Here is a 22,827-nt window from a genome sequence, read left to right as displayed (position 1 = left end):
GTCTGGTCTGGTCTGAAAGGGGCGGGGGGGAAGGGATTGAGAGAGAGCAGCCAACAGAGACAACAACAGCTGAATCAGGGAGAAATGGATCCAAAAGTAGGAGCCGCCCTCACCTAATGAAACACCATAAATACAACAGACAACTTCCATTTCGCTCTTTCTTTCTCCTTTATCTGAGCCTCTCTCTCTTTCTTTGCCAACACACACCCACACACACTCTCTTTAACAAAATTCTATATTCAATAGCTGCCTTTACAGCATCAGCTTCAGTGGAGATGATACTATTCCATGGAAACATGCAGACTGTTGTCTTCAAGCTCAAACACACTGACAAACACTAATGGTCTGTGACTGCTTCATTTGAATAAATCCTTACACAACAATGACACCTGCTGGCAAATGAGACCTGAGTGACCCAAGAACTTAGCCAGCTAGACAGGTTAGCTTTACAGACATGGTCAAGAGATTGCACATGTTTATATAATAAACTCCAGTTATACTGTTCTGGATGACAGCCAAAAAAAAATCATCTTTATTTATTAACAGGGTTATTTCGTGCTCTCCTAATTTTGAATCATGCCACAGTTGGATCTCTTCTTGTTTACTGCAGGTCCTGACTAATTAATCTTGAATCACTTTGCCTAATTTAAAATGTCTGAACCTCATTTAAAATGCTGCCGTTTTAGATGGTTGCAAATGAAGAAACGGTGTAGCTCCAGCGAAAGAACATTTGACTGTCAAGATAGTCAGACAGTTATCTCATCGATTTAAAAAAAAATGAAGACTGCCATTTTAGGAGAGCAGCATAAAATATTTAAAGTTCGGTGAGCCATGTCTTTTAGTATAAAACAACACTGCTGGAAACGTGTCTTACAGACAAGGATAATACAAAAAATATATAATATATAATATAATATATATTAAATCATTTAAAGCTGCACAAACTTGACTGAAAGAAAAATCTTTATTTGTTATTTGGTCTTCCTGATCTTTCACTGTTCTGTGCTAAAACTGCTGAAGCTGCTAAAGCTATAATTCTGTCAAAATATCATTAATCTAAGGATGAAAAGCTGCTACAATACGATTTTGAGTATAATGGGTCACTCAGTAAAACCCAAACTACTGAGATTAATCTCAGGTTAGCAGCTTTCTAAGTCTGGGTGATTCGATTTTTACAATAAATCTGCTTAAAGTAAAGAGTGCTTAAGTGGAAAAATATATAAATATATAAATGCCTTTTGAATCCTTTTCAATAACAGAGTGTCTGTCCTTGACTGTGTGAATGCGACTCCGACTGGCTTTTGTGCTGAGCAGCTCATTTCACTAGCATTTATCCCTTTCATTGGCATTTCACTATCATGTATCCCTTTCATTATCATTTCACTATCATGTATCCCTTTTGTTGGCCATTCCTCACAAATAAGCAAATTTAGTTTTACACATCACCTTAACATTAAATGAAACACTTCGAGAGACACATTTCATTGAGAGAATGAAAAAACATAATGCCCCAACATTTTATCACAATTATGTTAACATAAAACTCATCTAAAAAAAGATTTTTCTTTTCAAAAACAAAGGAGAAAGTTATCCGTATTCTCACTGATGTATATGCTGACAATATATTCCGACAAAGGTCCAGAAACATTTTATCTGTAATGTGTAATCTGTAAATGTAACCTTTTCCTTCGCTTGGTTTTCTATGGCAAACAATTGTATACAAAAGTATAGAATCGAATCATACATCATCAAATGGTAGCCAATGGGTTGTGACTGACTGACTGCAAACAGAAACCAGAATGCTTCTTGGTCCCTTGACTAACTACAGATTCTAGGTTTAGAGCTCTGTTTATAGAGATTATGTCAACGATAATGCCCCAGTATGGGAATCCTGGCTTTTTGGAATGCAGGGATATCTCATAGTTCTTTACTTGACCTCTGGGATGAATTGGTGTTGACCCACAGCACTGTTTTCATCTCTAGTCATATACTGTACAACAGCAGTATGTTGGAGCTAGGGTAGGCTAAGCATGTCCTGGACCCAATCTACTGCTCACTAAGATGAATTCACTATTGATCATCTCATCTCTCAGTGGCAGTGGTGGTGGCATGTTTTCCCAATATATCTTTCCAATATGTCAATCTCAATATATGTGACTTCATTTAAAGTATGTTTGTTTTATTGTTTTAACCATGTATTTATCTTTTACCTCATATTCAACCATACTGTCTAATGATTTTCATTTTCATATAGTACTTTTCATTGTTCTCTTTTTTTTTTCCCTACTCCATTGTCTCTCTTCGCCCACCCATGTTTTGAATCAATACACTATTCCTTCTGCCTGTTTTGAGGCCAGCTTATTTCTCTCCATCTGTCTATCAGTCTGTTTGTTCTTCCTCTCTGTACAGTATATACCACAGTTGGCTTATTCCACTTCCATTCCTGTTGCTCTTCTCAAGCAGATTGTCATGTTTGTCATACAAGTGCTTATTGCAGGCAATTTTCAGGATCCAAAAAACATTCCTTTGGCTGAATAAAACCTCAATTGATGGAGTCAAGCGACTGTAAACATCAACGGACTGAAGCCCACTGAAAAAAGACAAACGTTGGAGCTATAATTTTTTTTTTATTTTTTAGTTGCATGCTATTGAGATATAATTTAGAAATGAAGGAATAATCAATCAAAAAACACAATTAAAATATGCATATAATTGATACACATAATATATTCCATTCCTGCCATATTCTGTCAATAAATTCTGCTAAATATTACCCACTGAACCTTTCATTTGTCTAGGCTGTGTGTGTTTGTACTCAATTTGTGATATCTAATGTAATCTAACTAGTTACCAAAACCAAACCAACCAAAATAGTGCCAAAATGGTCTGCATGGTCAAGTTAGCTGTAGTCCTTTATCCCAAACAAATCTCAAAAGACTTTGAAAAGAAAAAGAAAAAAAAGACTTCTTCTTCATCAGATTGAAGCATGTGGATGCTACGGCAACATAAGTATGAGATCCCTCAAGCCACGTCTTACACAATGCAGATCAATACCAAACTGAGGGACTCTGTCGATGTGAATGATTGTGTGTGCCTCTGGATTACGTCAGGGGACAGAAAACAAATGTTTTCTCTAAAATACCTGTGTGGATATACGAATGCATAATAGGGCTACAGACCGTATACAGGTGACGGGTAAAATAATGTGGACAAAAACTGAACTTAAAGAACGCAGACCAGCCATGGCACATACTTCTCTACCTGATAATTGTTTTTAGGTCGACAAAGGGAAAAGAAGTCCATAAAATAATGAAATATAAAAGAAGAAAAGACAAGGAAAAAAAATCTAGCAGTAGCAGGAATAGAGAGAAAGAAAAGGTCAACACGTTGATCTCTGCAGTCTATTGGGAATGACCAGAAGAGCATGGCGGAACATGAATATTGGATGAACACATCCCTCCGTCTGAAGGAAAGAGGTGACATCAGAGGTCATATTTCCAAACATAGCGACAATAACACCATCATTTTGCCTTCTGCACCCCGTTTTTACAATATTAAGGTAATAATATCAGTATGTAATAAGTAACATGCACAATAAGTGATGTACAATATGTGTCCCCTTATATGATTGGTACTGATTGTCTGTGGTGTCATGAATATGTCTTAAAGTGACATTCTGAAACCACTCACTGGTATTTTGATATATATCTTTGATCCAGACAGATGATGCAAATTAAATTTGGGCAACATGCGGTCTCATCATAAGTCTGATATGATGAGACAGCAATCAATGTAAACTCTATAAGACTTGATATTCACTTAATAAAGGAAAGTCATCATTGAAGCACAGTTTAGATAAGGGAATTAGCTAATGAGACATTATCACAAGAAGATTTAGAATTTTCCCAGTTATTACTCATAACAGTTTGGAAGTGCCTCATGATGCAGCTACCAGAATGGCTACCAGATGCAGGGTCCAAATTGGTTTTAACCTGAGGCAAAAGTGGATGCCACTCCGGGCAAATGTGTGTGAATACATTTTCTATTTGAAAACCCTGCAGGGAAAAAGTGCAAGTAACAAGCTGCACGTGGAAGCAAACTTTAAATGAACACATTTCAACTGTGAGGCTTGTTTCAAATAGTTCATACTGTATGCTGCATTTGTAATACTGGAATGTAAGCTTTTATTAGTAATCATTTGGCAAACATGTAGTATTAAAAACATTTTTTTTCACTTGATTTTTTGCAAACACACAAACTAAAACAAGTGCTTCTGCCACATGGATTGTGGAACCTTATACTCGTGTACCCAAAAATACTCATTCAAAGAGATGATTATTCAGGCTGGCACTGAACTGTGCCAGTTGGTTTACAACTGATTGGATTCATTCTTGTACAAAAAGCCACCAGTTGAGCACACTGCATTAGACTAATTAAAGGAGATGGCCTCTCTTTTCCAGAACATGCTCATGTCAAAATAAAAGGAAAAGCTATTTTAGTCATGCGCTAAGAGCAGTTTAATGGACTTTATTTCCAATTAATGTACCACAGTTCGCAAAATTTTATGGTGAGTAAATCAGACAGAAAGTGTCACTTCTGCCTTCTGTCCTTATTCACTGAGGTAGTATGTTGGAGTTCTTGTTATTAACTATGAACTCTCCGTCTGCCATTCCACAGGATCTTTATTGATACCAACATTGTTTGAATGTCTGTTTTGAACAGCATATTGCCTCTTCATCAGATATTTCTGTTGGACTCTCTACTCTTATTTGTTTGTATTCCAGTTAAAAAATAAATTAATTTTAAAAAAAGTCAGCTTGGTCAGCTAAAGTGAAATAGATTCTTATGTATGTAGAATATGTACAGCAATTATATTTGGCATCTCTGATCTTTTGACTCTCAAAATGAAAACTGAGCACAGCACGGAGTGAGGTACATTTCATTCAGAGTCATCGATTATTATTATATCTTACTTACTTACCAAATTTCAAGATAGATAGATGTATATAAATACCTAATACTTAAAGAGGTATATGACCTCTTTTACATTCACTACAGATCTTTACGCACTCTCAATAAGATTAAATTAGTAAATCTAATGTTTTGTCTGTATTGTTGGCTGAAAATGTTTCATGGTTTAATTACACACACCAACAAGTCGAGTCAGAGCAGACTAAATCTCCAGTGAGAGAACAGTAAAACTGCATGGTAGATATAGAAAAAGTTTTTCAAAAAAATCAATAAAACATTGTACTAAAAGCATTTTCAAAAAGTCACATCAACGTTTTATGTACTTCAATATCAAGCTCCTGCGGCTAAAACACAAAACCATATTCAACTTAGAGATGCTAAGAGTGATTATTATTGACACACACGATAGCTTTTCTTTGATGGACAGTCTCATAACACAGTGCGACTATCAACAGCCACTGGAGTTTAAACAGTAAATCTCATTTATGTTGCCAACTGCTGGTTCATTTGATGATGATTGCATACCGCAGTGCTATTCCAACGTGTTGGTATGTGACTGACATAGTCTCAGTTTTTATTCAGTTTTAAAGTACTGACCACAGAGGTCAGGACAGGACAGCCTAGCAATAATGCAGATATTAGATTGTTGTACACAGTGTTCTTTATATTAGATTGGTGATAATTCATTTTTAAACAAGGGCATTGCACCCTTTAGATCTTTACTTGTTTTCTAAGAATAAAATTGACAGGGACGATTTGATTCAGACTAAAGTGTAAACCCACCATGATATCACTATTTGGCATTATGGTTTTGGAGCCATAAGTGACCATATTTGGTCAAGAGCATGCAGCCAGTAAACTAACATGTTTCTGTAAACATTTGAGTTGATAAATAGGCAATACAGTAACAGAATAGTTGATCAGTACTGCTTAGTTTAGCAGTTTGATGCAGATGCCAAGTCATACTTGGTTTTCAGACTGGCTGGATTACATTTAAATTTCATTGTTTTGGAGATTTAACTATATACCCTAAAAAAACAGTGGTGGTGAGGGGGTTGGACTTTATTTTACTGGATTTACAGTTTACAGGATGCAGGTGGTTGTGAGGACAGTTAAGAATATGTTTCTGATATGTACCTGCAAACATACAGTATGTGTCCAACAGCAACTTGGATCTATTGGGTTAAACTTCTTATAAAATGGACCAGATATTTGTATGATTCAGTGAAAATTATAAAAACCTATATCAGATATTTCTGTCTCAAAAAAGTGCACACATGAGGAGTTATGGTTGTAAATGTTAAAATGGATTTTTCTTACAAAAACAAAGAAATTTGGAAAATCTTCTAGTGAGGAGTAAATATTATCATTGTCTCTCTGCAGGCAATGTTGTCCACCAACTATCTGGCTTTTTCATGAATAATGGTGTGAACCTCCACGCTTCCACCATGTTGAAGTCAGAGATAAACAAACAATGTCTTGGCCGAAACACTGGGCAGAAAAAACATCCTATTGAGCTAGCATGTTGAGTGTGGTGGAAAAGGACAGGTTTATCTATACTTGAATGCACACAGACACATATTGTCCATTGTTTTAATAAAAGGTTCTCCTGCACTTGCTGAAAACTAGATGGATTAAGATGGTACTAAAATATAGGACCTTTAAAACGGTTGTCTTGGATGCCACCTTGTTACCATTTCCATTGTTTCAATGGCATTTCAATACATGTCAAGGTTTGGTGTTTAGTTACATTTTAACAATTATATTGATTTGACAATATGATATATAGTATGAATCATTTTCATATATTCTCTCTTAAAGAATATTCTGAGATCATAGTATTGACTTACAATGCTATCATCACATGCTTGTATTACACATGTATTACAGATTATTCAGTGTTATTTTTCCATGACACTCGTTGTCCATCACTCTGAGTAAGAGCATTAAATGTATAAAATGAAATGAAAAACAAAGACACTCAAGTTGCTGACAGCTCAGTCTGAGTTTGGCATTATACTCTTTGCCCTTTTAGAATCTCCGGTAAAGAAATAATCAAGTCATTTCGTATCACACTTAAGATGAAACCATGACTTTGCATATTTTGACAGCAAGTCCATTAAGTCCTGCAGACTTGGTAATGGGGCCCTCACACTGCATGGTGTATAAGCCAATAAAATCAGAGGGAGACATGGTGAATAACTGATGCGGTGAAATTCTGTCAGGGGAGAGAAGTTTCAAAAAGCAGTCTGGATAAATCCACAAAAGAAAAAGGGGATCAACAGAACGACACAGTGCTTTTAATACTTTCATAAACTGTTAAATCGTAACCTTGAATTGCCCACACTGATAGCCTATTTCATCAAGTCATTCATTGATCCCAGACTCTGCATCAAAGCCCATTTTTATTTTCATTTTTACACCATCTGGGTGAATACCACCTGAGAAAATGAGTTGATAAGTTCACAGAGGGAGACTTTGATTGAAATGATACTAAAGCAATCCGTTGTTACAGACTACCACATTAAAACCCACAGTGTTGGAAAACAATTGACCGGAAGGCTGATTCTTTGTGAACTGTTGAACAAATTTGTTTGAAACCCATTTCTATCAGTCCATGTTCCAAAGCCATGAAATGTTTGAATCTCACTTTATGATTTCCTGTTGATTGATACCATGTGGGGCAAAACTTATCATAGTCTATTTGCTCTCCTTCTAGCTCCAAATGAACAATGGAGTCGACTCATATTAACTGCGATGGAATTGGAGGGCAACAAGAAGCAAACTGAAACAATGAACAAAGACATCAAGGCATCTTCAAGGTAAAACACGACACTCGTGTAGGCTGTAGTAGGAGGTCAGTGCAGTGCAGCTGTTCTGCATCTGTAACTGGGCAGAGGCCATGAATAATATATTTCTTATTATCCTAGGTGAGGTGTTTTGAAGAAGAAAAAAAAAAACTCAGTAATGTTGGTACACTCAACAAAAAATATAAATGCTCCCAATTTTCATGCATTAAAGTGAAAGCATGAACCACAAGCACATGATGAATTGCTTGTGGTTCCTTTACCCATGAGCTACCCATTTGCATGCGTATGAAAAAGCTTAACTTCTTCCAACTATTATCATTTCCTGTTAGACAAATATTTGCCCCATGAATATCCCTTGTTGATGACGCGACTTTTGATTTGTTGTGAAGTTTGACTTTGTAAACAACCAGCAACATCATCAAGGGGCCCAAACATCATCTATAAGCTAATGTAGAATGCTTGTTGAATAATGATGGCATATAAACATCCAAAGCTATTATGTAATCTTAAAAATAAAGCTGGATTTACATATAAATTTACTCATAAATAATAGTCTTTTATTTCAGATCAGTCCTGTTAGGCTCAATTTGCAATAATCTAAATAGATAATCTAAATAAACTGAATTCTTATCAACTGAATGTCTTGTAATGTGAAAAAGAATCATCCACATGTCGGTTTTCTATAACATCTTTATTTAAAAGGATTTACAACACGAACTGGCAGCACTTAATTTAATGGCATCTTTCTTTTCTTTTTTTAAATCCTCAGTTCTGCACATCTTTGTAGTTTTGTACATACATACACACAAAATGTGTCCCTTCAGAAAACAAAACAATTTGTAGGAAAAAGATGAACAGAATTCAAAAGTAAAAAGGGTGGACATAATCCTGGCAGTTCAGTTCAGTCTGCGTAATAATGCCTAAATGTAAAATGCGTAATTCAGTGGCCTGAAGGCCTCTCAGAGCAAGGTGACCAACATTTACTCATAGAAAGTGTATGAAAGGGCAGATTGGGACTCCTGAATCAGAAAAAAAACACCCTTCAAACTCTGAGAAAGAATAACACCGTTTGGTTACCTTCCTCATATAAACTAAACTAATAAAATGTGGCAACTTGATTACATTTTTAGTTTAGTTCGATGTGATCAGCGGTTTGTGTTAGCTTATTTGAGACAATCTGAGATGACATGCGTTGTTAACTGACACCCGGCTGGTGTCTTGACAAAAACACCATACAGTATCTGTCTCGTGGCTTATCTGGCTGATTGACTATTAGAGTCAAAGCTGATATATAGAAATATCTGTACCAAAAAATATTTTATCTCTGGTCATGTAAGAAATTGAGTTCCCATGTCTGATACAAGTTTAATCTTTGATCTTTGAAGCTCAAAAATGTTTTATTGCAGCCACATTGCGATTTATTTAGAGTAGAAAGAGATAATGTCACAATAGAATAATTTTAAGTGAATTATTAAATCTGTTCTTACTTGGCTTTTAACATTTAAGGTGTGAAACACCACTTGAGTTTTTGCATTAAAGTAGCAAAATAGCTGCTGAGAGAATTCGTCTTTTGGATTTTTGGTGACAAGACTGCATCAAAATGGAAGAAAGTTGTGCTTATACTTGCTTGGTTTTAAGCAAGCTAAGTAGGTGACTTCACAAAGACTTAACACCCGACAAAGCCACTTTGACACTTAACATTACTTTGGGGGGGGGGGAAAGCAAATATTTCAGATCTCTTCTCTCTTGGCTGTGTGAACTGGATCTAGTAGAACTGCAACAGAAGAGCGAACAATGATAACTGATGATTAGACTGTGTGAGGTCAAATGGATGAGACTGTTTGCGTCTTCATCTACAAGGAGATATTCCATGACATGACAGGCGATGACTGGTGAACAACAGGCAAATAACTTGTCGATGAAATTCACCAAACTCTGGCATTTCACACCAGTAAAACAAACGCTCAGAAGGTGATTTCAAAATCAACAACCACCCAACAGAATGGCCTAATGTTACACAAGCCCTTGGTTCTGCCCGTCACAGAACGTGATTAAATGTAAGGATGGCGTAAATTCCCTTTCAATGAAATCCCAATGTGAATTCAAACTGCCAATCGCTCAAAGGTGAGAACGTCACTGTACACAGTCTAATTCCTCAAATGACTGATGTAACAGTAAGTGGACTCCAACTTTAACGCAGTCATGACAAAGCTGCCTGCTTGCTTGAAAGTTAGGTGGATGTGAACCGATTATGTAGATCGAGGAAAAGGAGATGAAGAAGAAGAAGATGAGCAACAGGAAAAAAAAAGTAGATTATGGAGGGCAGGGAAAGTGACAAATGTCTCTGCTGGCTGGGGAACCAAGTTAATGCTATAAAAAAACAAGATGAACACGCTCAAACTTGTATTAAAATAGAAAAAGTTATATCATGAAATCTACAAACTAAATAAAAACTCAACATCACCTTCAGCAGCCCACAAGTAATTACACCAATAAAGTTTTAAACTGACTTAATGTGGGAACGAATTCACTCTTATGATCCAAAATTTGTTGAATTATCATTTTATATTAAAGAACCATGTCCAGTCAGTCACCAGAGGGCCATGGGGTCACTTTCCCTCCCCTGTAAAAGAGACGGGGTCATGTTTTTAGGCTGTGCCTGCTGCTCCTGCAGGCACTGCTGTAGAGATTGCTGCAGGGTTCAGGCCTTTCCCTCGATGTCTTTGACCGCCTCTCCTGCGTCCTCCACCTCCTGACTTGAGCTGCAGACAGACAGGAACACGACAGTGAGCCAGACATTACATGAAATCAGGTCAGAAGAAGACAGCAGGCGAAAATTGGTTGGTCCACAGTGGTTCAGAAATGCATTTCTCACTTGTGTTTTAAAACTCAAAAAAAAGGTTAAAAGGATTAGGTTTTTCCTGGGGAAGAAATGAAATGAAAAAGTAAGTCCCAAAAGTTCAGTTTTTCCTTTAGGAAATGTTTAGTGGAGGTGAAAAGGCCCCTTCAATCGCTTTATTCATTAAATATACGACTTTTTGTGATGTGATGTAGCACCTCTGCTTTTATCTGAAGGTTAAGTCGCCTTTCCATCAAACACTTTCAGTATATTACCCTTGAAACGTGCGCCTAACCCCCAGATCTGTTTCACGTTTCCACTGCGGACGGTACAGCAGGCAGTACTCTTAAATGTACCAGGGCTTTAGGGCAAACACCTTTAACAGCAGTTGGGAATCAACACACCACATATGCAGCATTGCAGCTGCAGCGTTTATTAATGGACACAGTGTAATCTTCACTCTACATTTACTGCCAGATTCACAACTTACTGTTAACCTTTCCTCTGCTCCACTTGCATTTACAGTCACTTTTCGGCCATTCTCTCTCTGCCTCTTTCATTTTCCCCTCACGCTCGCTCACTCTCTACTTACACACAATATGTGGTTGTTTATTACAACAAGGACACGAGCTTTGTTTGAGAGAAAGGCGGCAGGGAGCAAGACAAAAGACAGCACACTGAACCGTCCCAGTTTAGTGTGCTCGGTACCTCGACAGAATGTTAATGAAAAAAATGTGACCGGTGGCCATCCGTAACTTTTGACAATGTAAAAGCATAAGACTCGTACTGAACCGAGCTGTACGGCTTGGTGGAAACATTTAACAGGTGTTAGAATTTCATCTCACATTAGTAGGTGTGCCCACTTCCACTAGAATACACTACAGAGAATCCAGCAACTGCAATTAGTTACAAATACAGTGATTCATTCAAATGCCGTAAAAAGGTCCAGTGTGTGGGATTTAGTGACATCTTGTGGTAAAGTTGCAGATTGCAACTAAATGAATACCACTTCCCTCACGCTCCCTTCTAAGTGTGTATGAGAAACTCGCCAAAAAATGTGAAAGACTCTCTAGAACCAGTTTTATTTGCCAGCTCTGGGCTACTGTGGAAACATCATCAACTTAAAAGAGGACCCACTCCCTCTGTAGATATAAAAGATTCATTCTAAGGTAACAAAAACATAACAATTCTTATTTTCTGATGATAACACACAAATGAAAACATACTTGTGAATATTACATTCAACTTCATGCCATATTCTGCCAGTAGATCTCGTTAAACCTCACACACTGAACCCATCAGGGGAAAAAACAGAGAAAAACATCAAAGCACGAGCTATGTATTTTTCTCTTTTTAAAAAAGGTAAGCACCTCAACTGTTTCCAAATCAAACACTACTGGGATTCAGTTCAATAACTACTTCAGCAATTAAGCATTTAATTGCCAAAAAAGTGAAGCTGCTCAGTGGCCAGCAGCAAAACACTGCAGTTGTACTGGAGTAGCTTCCGGGTGTGAAACTGAATATAAATAAGACTGCACTAAAGTTTGCATGCTAAGAAAACATCAGTTCATGAAGTTTAGAAAGTGAAGGAACCAACAACAAAAGAACAAAACATCCAAGCTTAAGAAGACAAGGACCCCATCACGACTCCCACAGTCTGCAGAAACGGCTTTACCTTGTTTTCTTTACTATCTTTACACAGAGGCTCCTCCTCTGCCACTGTCTTGACGCAGCATGCCAAGACGGGGAGAGAGAGAAAGTAGGAGAGATGGGAGCAGAAAAGCAAAGCGTTAGAGTTGAAGTGAAAGAACATGAACGCCGGATAAGGCAGGGAGAAAGGGGTGAAGAGGTGAGTAAATGAAAAAGAATGATGAGGGACAACTCGTAACCGTAATGGGGGGTGGAAGCAGGATCTTATGGGCAGGGTAACAAGGTCATTGAAAGCAGATATGGGGGGGGGGGGGGGGCGTGAGGCAGAACAATCACATGATTGATGAAGCAGAACAGAAAAGAGAGAGAACAGACAATTGAAAAAAGCAGGGAGAAAAGAAAACGTGCAGCTTCAACAGTGAGGTTGAAAACTGAACACTAGTGTTTTTGTTTTTTTTAAAAATACGAATAGCTTAAGATAAAGAATGCTGCCTTCATGACAGGAGATACTTTTTTGAATTTGTTTGTTTCGGGGCATCTTTCTAGCACTTTTTTTTTTTTTAGCAATCAACGATACAATGAATTGTCCTGCACTATGTAATGATACTGAATCAATAAAAAGAATAAAAATTAAATAAGTAAAACTGAATTAAAGTTCTGGTTTGGAAATGAATTCAAATGTTGGTGCATAAGGTCGACTCTGATGATGAATTTAACTTTGACTAATTACAATCTTGGATACATAAAACATTTTCTAACAAATGTTTGACTTAAACATATTTCACTTTATAAAGGCTCACTGAGCATGGATTTACTTACTGGTAGCTGTGCTGTGCTGGGACTAGGCGGCCGTGCTGTTGATCCAGCCTCCTCTGTGGCTGCTGGGCCCATTTTCTTACTGGCCTGCATCTTCGCCTGCTGGGCTTTAGCTGCCTGAGTGTTCACCGATTGGAGAAGCTGAAATCACAAAACACAGCCAGTGTCAGTTGACCTGCATTAATCAAGAGTTGTTGATATTAACACTTCAGTGACTGCACCCATCTTCACTGAAGTACAGAAGTTAACATAAAGCTCCAGTACCTTTATGATGGTGCCTACAGCTTTGGTGCGTCCCTCCCTGAACACCAGTTTCTGGTCACAGTGCAGGTACTCGGGAGTCTTAATGAAGCGGAAGTGGACTGTGGCCTTGTCTCCTGTTCGTAAGCAGTCTTTGTTCATGGTCAGGATGGTGGCTGTCTGTCTGATGCTGCCACAGTGGACTGGTGAGATGGAAAGAGGGTGTGACCAGTTAATCCTGGTAGAAATTGTTTCAGTGTGACCATGTTGTGTCCGAGTATAAGTGCACCCAGAATAATCTTCTGAAGATCACTAACCCATCGCCTGGTATCTCGGGGATATCGTGGTGGGGTGGTGTAACACCAGAATCTCAGCCTCAAACTCCCAGGTGGCCTGTGGCATCAGCTTTGGCGAGACCATCACCATGCCTTTCCTTATAGATGAACGTTTGATCTGAGACATGGAGAGAACGTATAAATGGAAAACAGCAGGAACAGTATGAGGGTGATGAAGCCACACTAGTATTAGACAGAACAGTGCCTTCACCCATACTTTCGGATTTGCATGCATTATAAAACGGATTACAAAGTTAGAGACCCAATTCATATCACATCCAAAGGTTTCAGAATGACTGTCCTTTGCAGAACATTTTAAAAAACTTTATATCAGGTTGTCTGTTCTGCTACAAACCTTTTTGAGGGCAAAAGACGCCGTCTGTCCACCACGGACCTCTCTAACAGGCATCCTCTTGCGGTGGATGGATTTTACAGCGATGGGGATGAAGGTGCCTAGAGGGTCTGGGCCTAAGAGCAGCGTGTCGTTGAGTCTAATCATCCCACGTAACGTAGTCCCTGAAACTACTGTGCCCACACCCTGCCAAGAGGAGATAAAGAGTGTGTCATACTGGTTCACTGCATTTTTTTTTTTGAGTGAGTAGTTCTCTACAAATCACGTCTGCACACAGAGTATTTTCTACGAGACAGTGTAGATGTAAAAGGTTAAAGCTACTCCACACCTTGTCATGAATTTTCACATTGCACAACACCCACAATCATCTTTTTATATCCAGAAAATAACAGTAAGCATTTTCACCGGTGTCAACTGCCACTGCTTTCACTCAAGCAACATTAAAAGAAAACTTGAAGCTTTTAATCCTGTCAAAGGTGTCGAGGAAGTGTACAGAACAGAACGTGCTGCTAAAAGCAGTGGCAGTCTCGCTGCACTAACATTTGCATACAGGTTTTTGACATTGAAAGCATAGATTCAGTTCATTGTTTTTGCTCAAAGACACTTTCACATGACACACTGCTGCTGAGAGACACACTGGCTTTTGTTATCTGTAGTAAACTGCAACAGCAGAGACTCTCAAACCACGGATGTCTCCCATCAGGACTTGACTTGAACATTTAGACCACTGTCAGCTATTCTCTTTGGTCCAGTTCCGCCTGGTCGGGAACCTTCTTCCATGTGTCTTTCAATCGAGGAAGCAGAAGAGAAAAGAAAGACACTGCTAAAACATCACCTCAACATCTTTGAGTGTGCAGCTGAGAGTGTGTTTGATCTCGTCTGTTTGCAACCACTTTCATATGTTGAAAAGAAAAGTGAGGAAGCAGAACAGAGTGACTGAGCTGAAATGTGTTATCAGGGTCTCTGCAGGTTTCAACAAGGCAAATTTAGGAGTTGTTTTAAGACCCATTTCACATCCTGGCAAAAAAGGACAAAAGATTTGAAGGAAAATCGGAACTCAGAATAAAACAAATATTGGCAAACATCGTAATAAAAAAACTCTACAGCCAATGGCCAATCGTGTGTGTGTGTGTGTGCATTCAATTGATTGTTCTTTGGCCACAAATCGTTGAACTTGCACTTACCCATCTTATACAAGTAATTCGGCTTTGCGGTGGGCTTTCGTTAAGTTTTCTCCGCTGCTATGTTTCGCTTGTGCTCGATAAATTCTGACCGGGCTGCCCAGGAACTTTAGTTCTGTTCTGTAGTTATGTTATAGCGTCCTAAAAAATCCAAACATTTTAAAGCAAGACTGAAGTTTATGCATTTGTTTTGAATAAAAGTAACATTAGTACATTTTTAAAGACCTTTTATAAATCGTATTTAAGACATTTTAGAGAGATTTAAAAGGCCTTAAATTGATATTATTGGATTTTAGACGTTTTAAGACTTTTTAAAGACCCCGAGGATACCCTGGTTATGAGAGTACAGCTGAGTGTGCGTGTTTCATACCGGTACTGAGTATGTGTCGTCTATTTGGAACTCTGCGGGCTCATCGTTGCTGAAGTTGGTCCTAGAAGAGAGGAGGTTGAGGAACATCTTCAGCAGGTCCATGTTCTCCCCCGTCACATTTGAGATCTGAAAGATTGGACACATCCTGCAGAGAAGAAGGGATTGAGAGAAGATAAAAGTATGAACAATGATTACATGACAAAATGGGACAACATGGGACTTAAACCCAGATCAGAAAACATCTGTTCTGCTTGCTCAGGTGTCCTTGAGGACAGCTTCCAAGCTCAATGACACAACTAGTTTAATAAAGGATTAAATAAATTGATCATCTTTCTCTCCATCTTTGGACTTTAGCTCTGTCTTTACTTCCCCTCTGCCCCCTCCTCTTCTTTGCCTTTACCTCTCAGAGCTGAAGTTGGAGGCTGTGACGATGACATCATCCTTGTTCTGGACCAACACAGGGATTTTCCTGCAGCCTGGTGACTTTAATAGCCTCTGTAATAATTTTAGCGTCTCTGCAGATACACACACACACGCAAAGGTAAATCAGCAAAAAAAGACACCACATGAGAAATCCTCAAAATAACCACCGTCGCAGTGTCTGAAGATACTACACAGCTGAACAGACTGCACAAATATTGAACATGAACGCGCTTCAAAAGGAGTACATGCATTACAATAAGAGCACTGAAGAAAAGGGGAGACCTTTAGCAGAGATAGCAATTTATGTCTGCCGTCCCCATTTTAAAAGCATGTTTAATCATATTTTAGTATGAAGACTCTTCTAAACTTCTCCGAAATGCTTTGTTAAAACCTTCCCTTAGAGATTTTATTGTAAGTGTTGAGTTTCATACACGCACTACCCAAACATCATTAAAGTGGTGTACAGAAGGAATTAGTGTTTAATAACATTTTAAAAACAGAATTTAAAGTCAATTCATTTTAAAGTTAATCAATTCCAGAAAGCACGAATTACGTGATGTAACTTCCGCAAGAAGTTACATCACGCAGACAAATGAGAATCGAATCGTTAAGCAGAATCGAAAATGGAATCTGAATCGTTAAAATCTTATCAATTACCATCCCTATTGTTAATAAGATGTATAGACCTAAGATCTACAGTTACTATCACTGTACAATGTTGTTTTACCTTGTAAGATGTTGGCTGGACACATGTCTATTTTAGTAACCACTACAAACACCGGCACATTAAGGGCCAATGCCAGACCCAGATGCTCTTTGGTCATGCCAACGATGCCAGCGTTGCTGCCGACCTGAGATGAGAAAGAAACAGAAGAGGAAATTGAATCCACTGACTAAGCAACAAGGCAAACACACACACTCTTTTCCAATCCTATCCTCTCTCTCTCACCATGAGCATGCAGAAATCAGGCAGGTGTCCCGTCATGCCGAACACAGTGGTTTTGAGGTACTTCTCGTGGCCAGCCAGATCGATGAAGGTGATGACTTTTGAGGATTTCTCACAGATCTTAGTCCAGTCTAGACCGCCGCCGTGGCTATCTGGCTTGTTCACCACCTGGAGAAACAGGCAGAGAGAATAGCAGATGACTTGATAACGTATGTGAGAAAAATGAATACCTGAGTAGAATAAAACTCCAAATGAAAGAAAATAAATACTACGAATGGCCTTTTTGGGACTACGGGGACGCTACATATGAATTTCGTTCATTGTGTAAATTAAACTGGACTTTTACTGTGAAAGGAAAGATCTTTTGTTTCCAGTCGGACCAGGTTACAGCCACAGGAAATAACCTGGTAATGATTCGACTGGAAACACTCTGACCTGGTCAACAAAATTCCAGGTTCTCTCTTTTATCACTCACCCCATGAACACCCCCTCTGAACCTCTGTGTCCTCTGCTGGTTAGCACACCGCTAACCAAGAGTGTAAACAAGTTAGCACCTGCAGCACTTTAAGAAGCAACAACTAGCAGCAAACCAAGCAGCAGAGGACTGCTTCCCTTTTGTCAATATGTATGTAAGTTATTGATGAGGTTTATCGTTGTGATCGCTTCCATGGTTAAACAGGAGGTTACTACCTAACTCTTGTTCTCTGCTACATAGTTGAGCTGATGTTACTTAGGTTATGGAGGTCCACAATAACACAAGGTCTTTGCATGCAAACCGCACAGATTACACACACGCATGCATGTTGAACTGGGACTTGAGCACTAGGTTTGTAGAGTGAATTTAGTCTTTCACCTCACAAGCAGCTCGATACTGTATAACAGTGAGCCATGCGGGGGGCATGTCTGTTTTTGTCTGTTTGGGGCATACTGTTTTGTGCAGAATGTAATAAAGTATTCTGGTTAATTATGCCACACTTAGTAGTATTATTAGGTTATTATTGAGTACTGATAACATTAAATATAAATATACAGTCACCTCTCTCCAAGCACTGTTGTGGATACATGATATTTAGTTTAAGGTCTTCAAAATCAGTAGGAAACTGCATTTGTATTTTTGCAGAAGATTTATCTATTTATTTATTTATTTTGTATCTCTGTTGGCAATAAGGACCCCCTCGAAAATGAGATGGTACATCTCAAGGGGTTATCCTTTGAAAATAAAGTACAAACTGAAAAAAACTCAAACATTAGATCTTGAGCATTAGCAGAAGCTCACCTGTCCCTCCTGGTCAAAACCCAGGATGTCATTGCCCACACTGCTTGTTCTGCCACTCTCCATTTCATGTTTGTGTCTGAAGAGCTTCTGGCGAGCGAAGCCTCTGCCATTGTCAAGCTCACCGTGGGTCAAAACCCCCAGCAGAGTGCTCTTTCCGGCATCAACATTCCCTACCACTGCCACTCTGTAGACAAGAGGAAGAACATGAATAAATGAGAACATGGAGAGTGAGGACTAGACACATCAGTACAAAGAAATATGGTGTTATGTTAGCAGTACGGTGAAGTGAGTACACATCCTCTCTCTGCCTGTAAATGCTTTGAGCCTCTACTTTATTGTCTTTTATTGTGTTTTACTAATCTCTCAGTTCCTGTTCTTGTATCGCTTTATTTCAACAGGCTGTTGCAATAAATCAACATGGATCTGCAGCACGACCTGCTCTGTATCAATACGTCTCTCAAAAATAATTTCCTCCTCAACATAAACGAAACCCCCACAGCACTGAGTGTTGAAAAAAACAGACGTCCAAACAGAATAAACGGCACCAGAAGCAGTAAATGAAAATATTACTTATTTATGTCCCACTGCCAGAACCTTAAATCATAATTTTACCTGACTTCCAGGAAATCCTGCTCACCCACACGCCGGCGGATGAGGTAGTCCTGAATCTTTCCACCAGTGTCTGACCTCTCCCTTAAAAAGATGAGGTCTGCCTCAATCTGTTCGCACAGCAAGCGCACCGTGGCTACCGATGCCTCCATGTCCTTCTCATCCAGACCATAGTCACCTCCATCTAAACAAGGAGAAGGGAAAGAAGGTGGGAGTGAAAGAGGGACCAAAGGAGTTATTTAATGTCTGCTTTCATCAAGCGCACAGAATGGTGAGCATAAACTTTCTGAGCATGTCTGGGAAATGTCAAGACTAACAAAGGCCCCTTGCCCTGAGAATGTCGCTAACTTGCTATATTACTGGGTGGTGACCAGGAGGACAAATACCACACCGGAGGTAGATTTGGTAGAAGAAACAGACCCATAAATACGCTAAAGGACAGGACATTTATGTTAAGGCCCACACAAACACACTCCCACTAACTGGCCACAATGTCTATTTACACTAGACTCAGACACGGAAAGGGCTCGTCAGTCCAGTCAGACAGACATGAACTGGTGAACTAGTGACAGTCCTTGTGCTGAGCAGGGAAAAAATGACACCCTTTCACAGACACATGCACTCTGACCCCCTCCCCAACAAGCCACATGAGTCACACATGTTGCTGTAGCAGGCAAAAAATAACTCTGGTTGCCAACAAAAGCCTTCACATTTGTGTGTGGGGCAGAATGAAAACTAAATAACAGACAAATGGGGGTTAGCTGCCTGGGAGGACACACCAGGCCACAGCTGACAGAGATGATGGCTCTGCTACTACAAACTGGTGGCTTGGCATTGCCCTAATAATATACGAAAAAAGAAAATGACTGGACCTTCCTCAGCTTTGTAAAACAACCTTCCTGTCCTGTACTGATCAATGTGTAAATGTCTTTACTGCTGGTAAAAGTTAAAGTTAGTGAAATACCCTTATGAAAATCTAGCTGGTAAGATGTTAAAAGTCTTTGGTGCCATCTATGGGATATGTTCTCCATACACACCAGATGACTACTAAGATTACTTTCTTAGCATCTTGTACTACCATTTTCCAGGTGCTGACAGAACATTTTTCTTATTCTTTGACTTTGAGGCAAGTCTAGTGCTGATATCAAAGATCCACGTGAGTTTAAATCATTTTAGTCAATAAAATACAAAACCCGTTTCATTGTTCATTCAGCTGTCGTCCAGTCTTTTATATGTGTGTCTGCATTTGGTGCATATTTGTCTTGACGTTTTTTTTAATCAATGATCATTTTTATTTTTTTATTAATACATCATGAAAGCTACTTACAATTTCCATTTGGTAATGAAAACGTATTCTTATAATTTATAAAAAAAAAGTGGTCGATAAATATATTTTGCCACCATGTTCATGAAATTTAAGCACCTCTGCTTCTTTTTTTAAATTATATTTCTAACACACACAGATTATTTGTGACAGTCGAACCACTACCAGCTAGTGAAAGCATCGAGTCCAGTGCAGCATCAGTGAAAGTCTGATCAGAGCTGAGAGCAGAGGAAGCGGTTGTTCTAGGACAAGACACTTTACCGTTGAACCTTCTGACACGACCAAGAGAAACGTTTATATTCAACGTGCATTTCCCTCCTTCTGACTGAGTTTGTCATTTACACTGCCTGCTGCTTTGTTCCAGATTTTCAAGATTTAATATGAGCACAGACGATTTTCGAGGTGCTAACAGAACATTACTAATTTACTTTATTGATCCCTTTATTGATTTACATAAATTTTTACCCTAAACACAAGCACACACACACACACACACACACACACAAAGGGCTCATAGACGTAGGTTGGAGCGTTGCTCAAGGCAGGAGATGAACTAGATCTAGCTACCAGTCCATTTTTCATACTTTTAGTCCATACCAGACAAACCGTGGAAACTATTTCATACTTTAAGGTGTAAAGCAAAACTTTAGCTGCCTTTCTAGTGAACTGTGCCGTTTGGTGGACCGAGTGTTCAATGGAAGTGAAGTTACCTGACCCCATCCCAACAACATAGATCGTCTCTCCACAGCCTTCATCTAATCGCTCCCTTAGATGCCGTAGTAATGAATCATACTGCTCCCCTGTCGGACTCACTAGGACCAGCTGGAAAGATGAGACAACAGAGAGACACGTGGAAAGGTCAAAGGGGACAAACAAGACGTGTTTTTTTTTGGAGTCACAACCTCAACAAGTAATAACAAACTGTGTTTTTTTTTGTTTTGTTTAAAAGATGTGCTCTGCAAATCAGTCGACAAACTGTGGCGATGTGTTTGGACAGCTCAGTCTGATAAAACCTTAAAGCTGTTCCTGCAACGTTTGCACATATAGTAAATAAAGCCTGCCAGCTGGATGCAGTTACACACGTAGTGCAACATACGTGTCACTTCTCTGTTGTTTTTGCACAGCCAGCAAAAAAAAAAAAAAAGCTATGTGAAACTAACCACCAGAGGAATTGTGTAAAGTCACTGCACATCACTCTAAAACAGCTTGTTTGAAAAACAATCTTAAAACGTTACTAGGTTGCAGTTTGCAGTGAGGCCCACCTTGCTGCTTAAGTCTAAATGATCCTCGGACTCGCCGTTTGTAGCCTCGCCGTCTTCAAAGCCCTCTGCGCCGCATGGATCGTCGGCACATCCCCGGTCCGGTGCAAACATACAAGCGGGCACTATGGACTCCGCTGCCGGCATTGCACCCGGGCACATCACTGGTTCTGTCGCCGTTGACGACGCCATTTCTAGAAGAGAGAAATGAAAATAAATAAACTCACCCCTCTTTAGTTAGCTTCACCAGCTAACCTGCAGCTAATAGCATGCACAGAAAGTTAGGTTGATTATCACAGCCGGCTGGCTAATGCTATCAAATATCACACCTGCTGTTGTAATACGTGACACTCGTAAAATAAATAAATTATAAATAAATGCCTATATGGATGATTTATCTATATAACTGGATATATATTTTTGAAATGAAGGCATACCAGAAGTTGCTAACTAGCTGACAAGCTAGCTTGGTTGTTTATTCGGTTTAGCTTCTGGACGCTGACTCGAGGACACGCCCACCACAGAATGGAGACACGGGATTGGTCGACGCACTGAAAGTCACCGCCCACTGTGATGAAGTACAACAGACATCAGCGTGCTGCTGCTCGGGTGACCCACTTCCAGACACACGCGCCTACTCACACACAAACACACACACCTCTTCGTGTGACATAATAATACGACATGAATTAGCATTTTGTATAGGTTTGCGAATAATACAGATAAACAGTGAATGGGTTTATTTGACAAACAGATACATCAGTTTCTATTTTCTTTTCTTAAATCGTGGTTTTATGCACTCCAGGAATGATCAGATTAGATTAGATTAGATATAATTTATTCATCCCACCACGGGGAAATTTACTTGTTACGGCAGCAGAGGAAAGTGTAGCATACTCTACAGAATTAGAAAAAAGTAGAAAAAGGCAAAAAACAAACAAACAAAAAACCCCCACAATTAAACAGACAGAAATATCTATATAACCTACACAATAAACACGAAAAACTTCATATTCATACTCATTTCATACTTGATTCATATTGTTTTATTTTTTTAAATTAATATTCCTATATACTTTTCCATTTAGTTCATAAATAATGCAAATTGTAATTGTAAAAAATAATTGTACCAGGGAATATTAATTTAACTGGTGTGGCTTATATTCTACATTAAATATAAAATACAATAGAATAAAATACTGATGTAGAAAAAATAAATAAACAAAAATAAAACACAGAATGGGACAAGGATACTTAAAAATGTTGTTCTCATTCAAGAAAGTGTTTAAAAAACAGACCAATTTATACTGAAATGAATAAAATGCATCATTTAATAGCTGTGGAAATGCTTATATTAGGTTTGTTTAGGCTAGTTAATGTAAATATGATGCCCATCTCTCATGTACCAATGAACACAAGAAGATTT

General features: G+C 38.8%; 1 protein-coding gene across 3 annotated transcripts; it reads right to left on the bottom strand.

The window, feature by feature from the left end:
- Nucleotides 1-8,453: 8,453 nt before the first annotated feature.
- On the bottom strand, nt 8,454-21,963 carry gtpbp1l (GTP binding protein 1, like). 3 transcript variants are annotated; one of them, XM_019271720.2, is made up of 15 exons: nt 21,839-21,963; nt 21,405-21,595; nt 20,853-20,964; nt 18,822-19,002; nt 18,210-18,393; nt 16,937-17,101; nt 16,715-16,838; nt 15,965-16,079; nt 15,565-15,709; nt 14,017-14,199; nt 13,644-13,779; nt 13,351-13,529; nt 13,090-13,227; nt 12,296-12,343; nt 8,454-10,543 (listed from the first exon to the last, which is right to left on the bottom strand). In XM_019271720.2, exons 2-15 carry the CDS (start codon nt 21,591-21,593, stop codon nt 10,430-10,432), a joined length of 2,013 nt encoding a protein of 670 aa, XP_019127265.2. In that variant the 5' UTR covers nt 21,594-21,595; nt 21,839-21,963; the 3' UTR covers nt 8,454-10,429. The 3 variants fall into 3 exon arrangements, with proteins under 3 accessions (XP_019127265.2, XP_027139016.1, XP_019127266.2); XM_027283215.1 differs by having other exon boundaries at nt 21,731-21,855; XM_019271721.2 differs by lacking the exon at nt 12,296-12,343.
- Between the last annotated feature and the right edge of the window lie 864 nt (nt 21,964-22,827).

Source organism: Larimichthys crocea, chromosome X (genome assembly GCF_000972845.2).
Source record: "Larimichthys crocea isolate SSNF chromosome X, L_crocea_2.0, whole genome shotgun sequence".
Lineage (NCBI taxonomy): Eukaryota > Metazoa > Chordata > Actinopteri > Sciaenidae > Larimichthys > Larimichthys crocea.
The sequence above is the reverse complement of the archived record's forward strand: the minus strand, read 5'-3'. Positions and strand labels throughout refer to the sequence as shown.

Excerpts from the sequence above, each read along its gene's own strand:
- gtpbp1l (XM_019271720.2), bottom strand. The coding sequence starts at position 21,593 with ATGGCGTCGTCAACGGCGACAGAACCAGTGATGTGCCCGGGTGCAATG. Across the intron at positions 18,394-18,821 it reads CAGGATTTCCTGGAAGTCAG|AGTGGCAGTGGTAGGGAATG; the intron begins GTAAAATTATGA and ends TCTTGTCTACAG. Across the intron at positions 13,228-13,350 it reads CTGTAGGCACCATCATAAAG|CTTCTCCAATCGGTGAACAC; the intron begins GTACTGGAGCTT and ends TTGTGATTTCAG.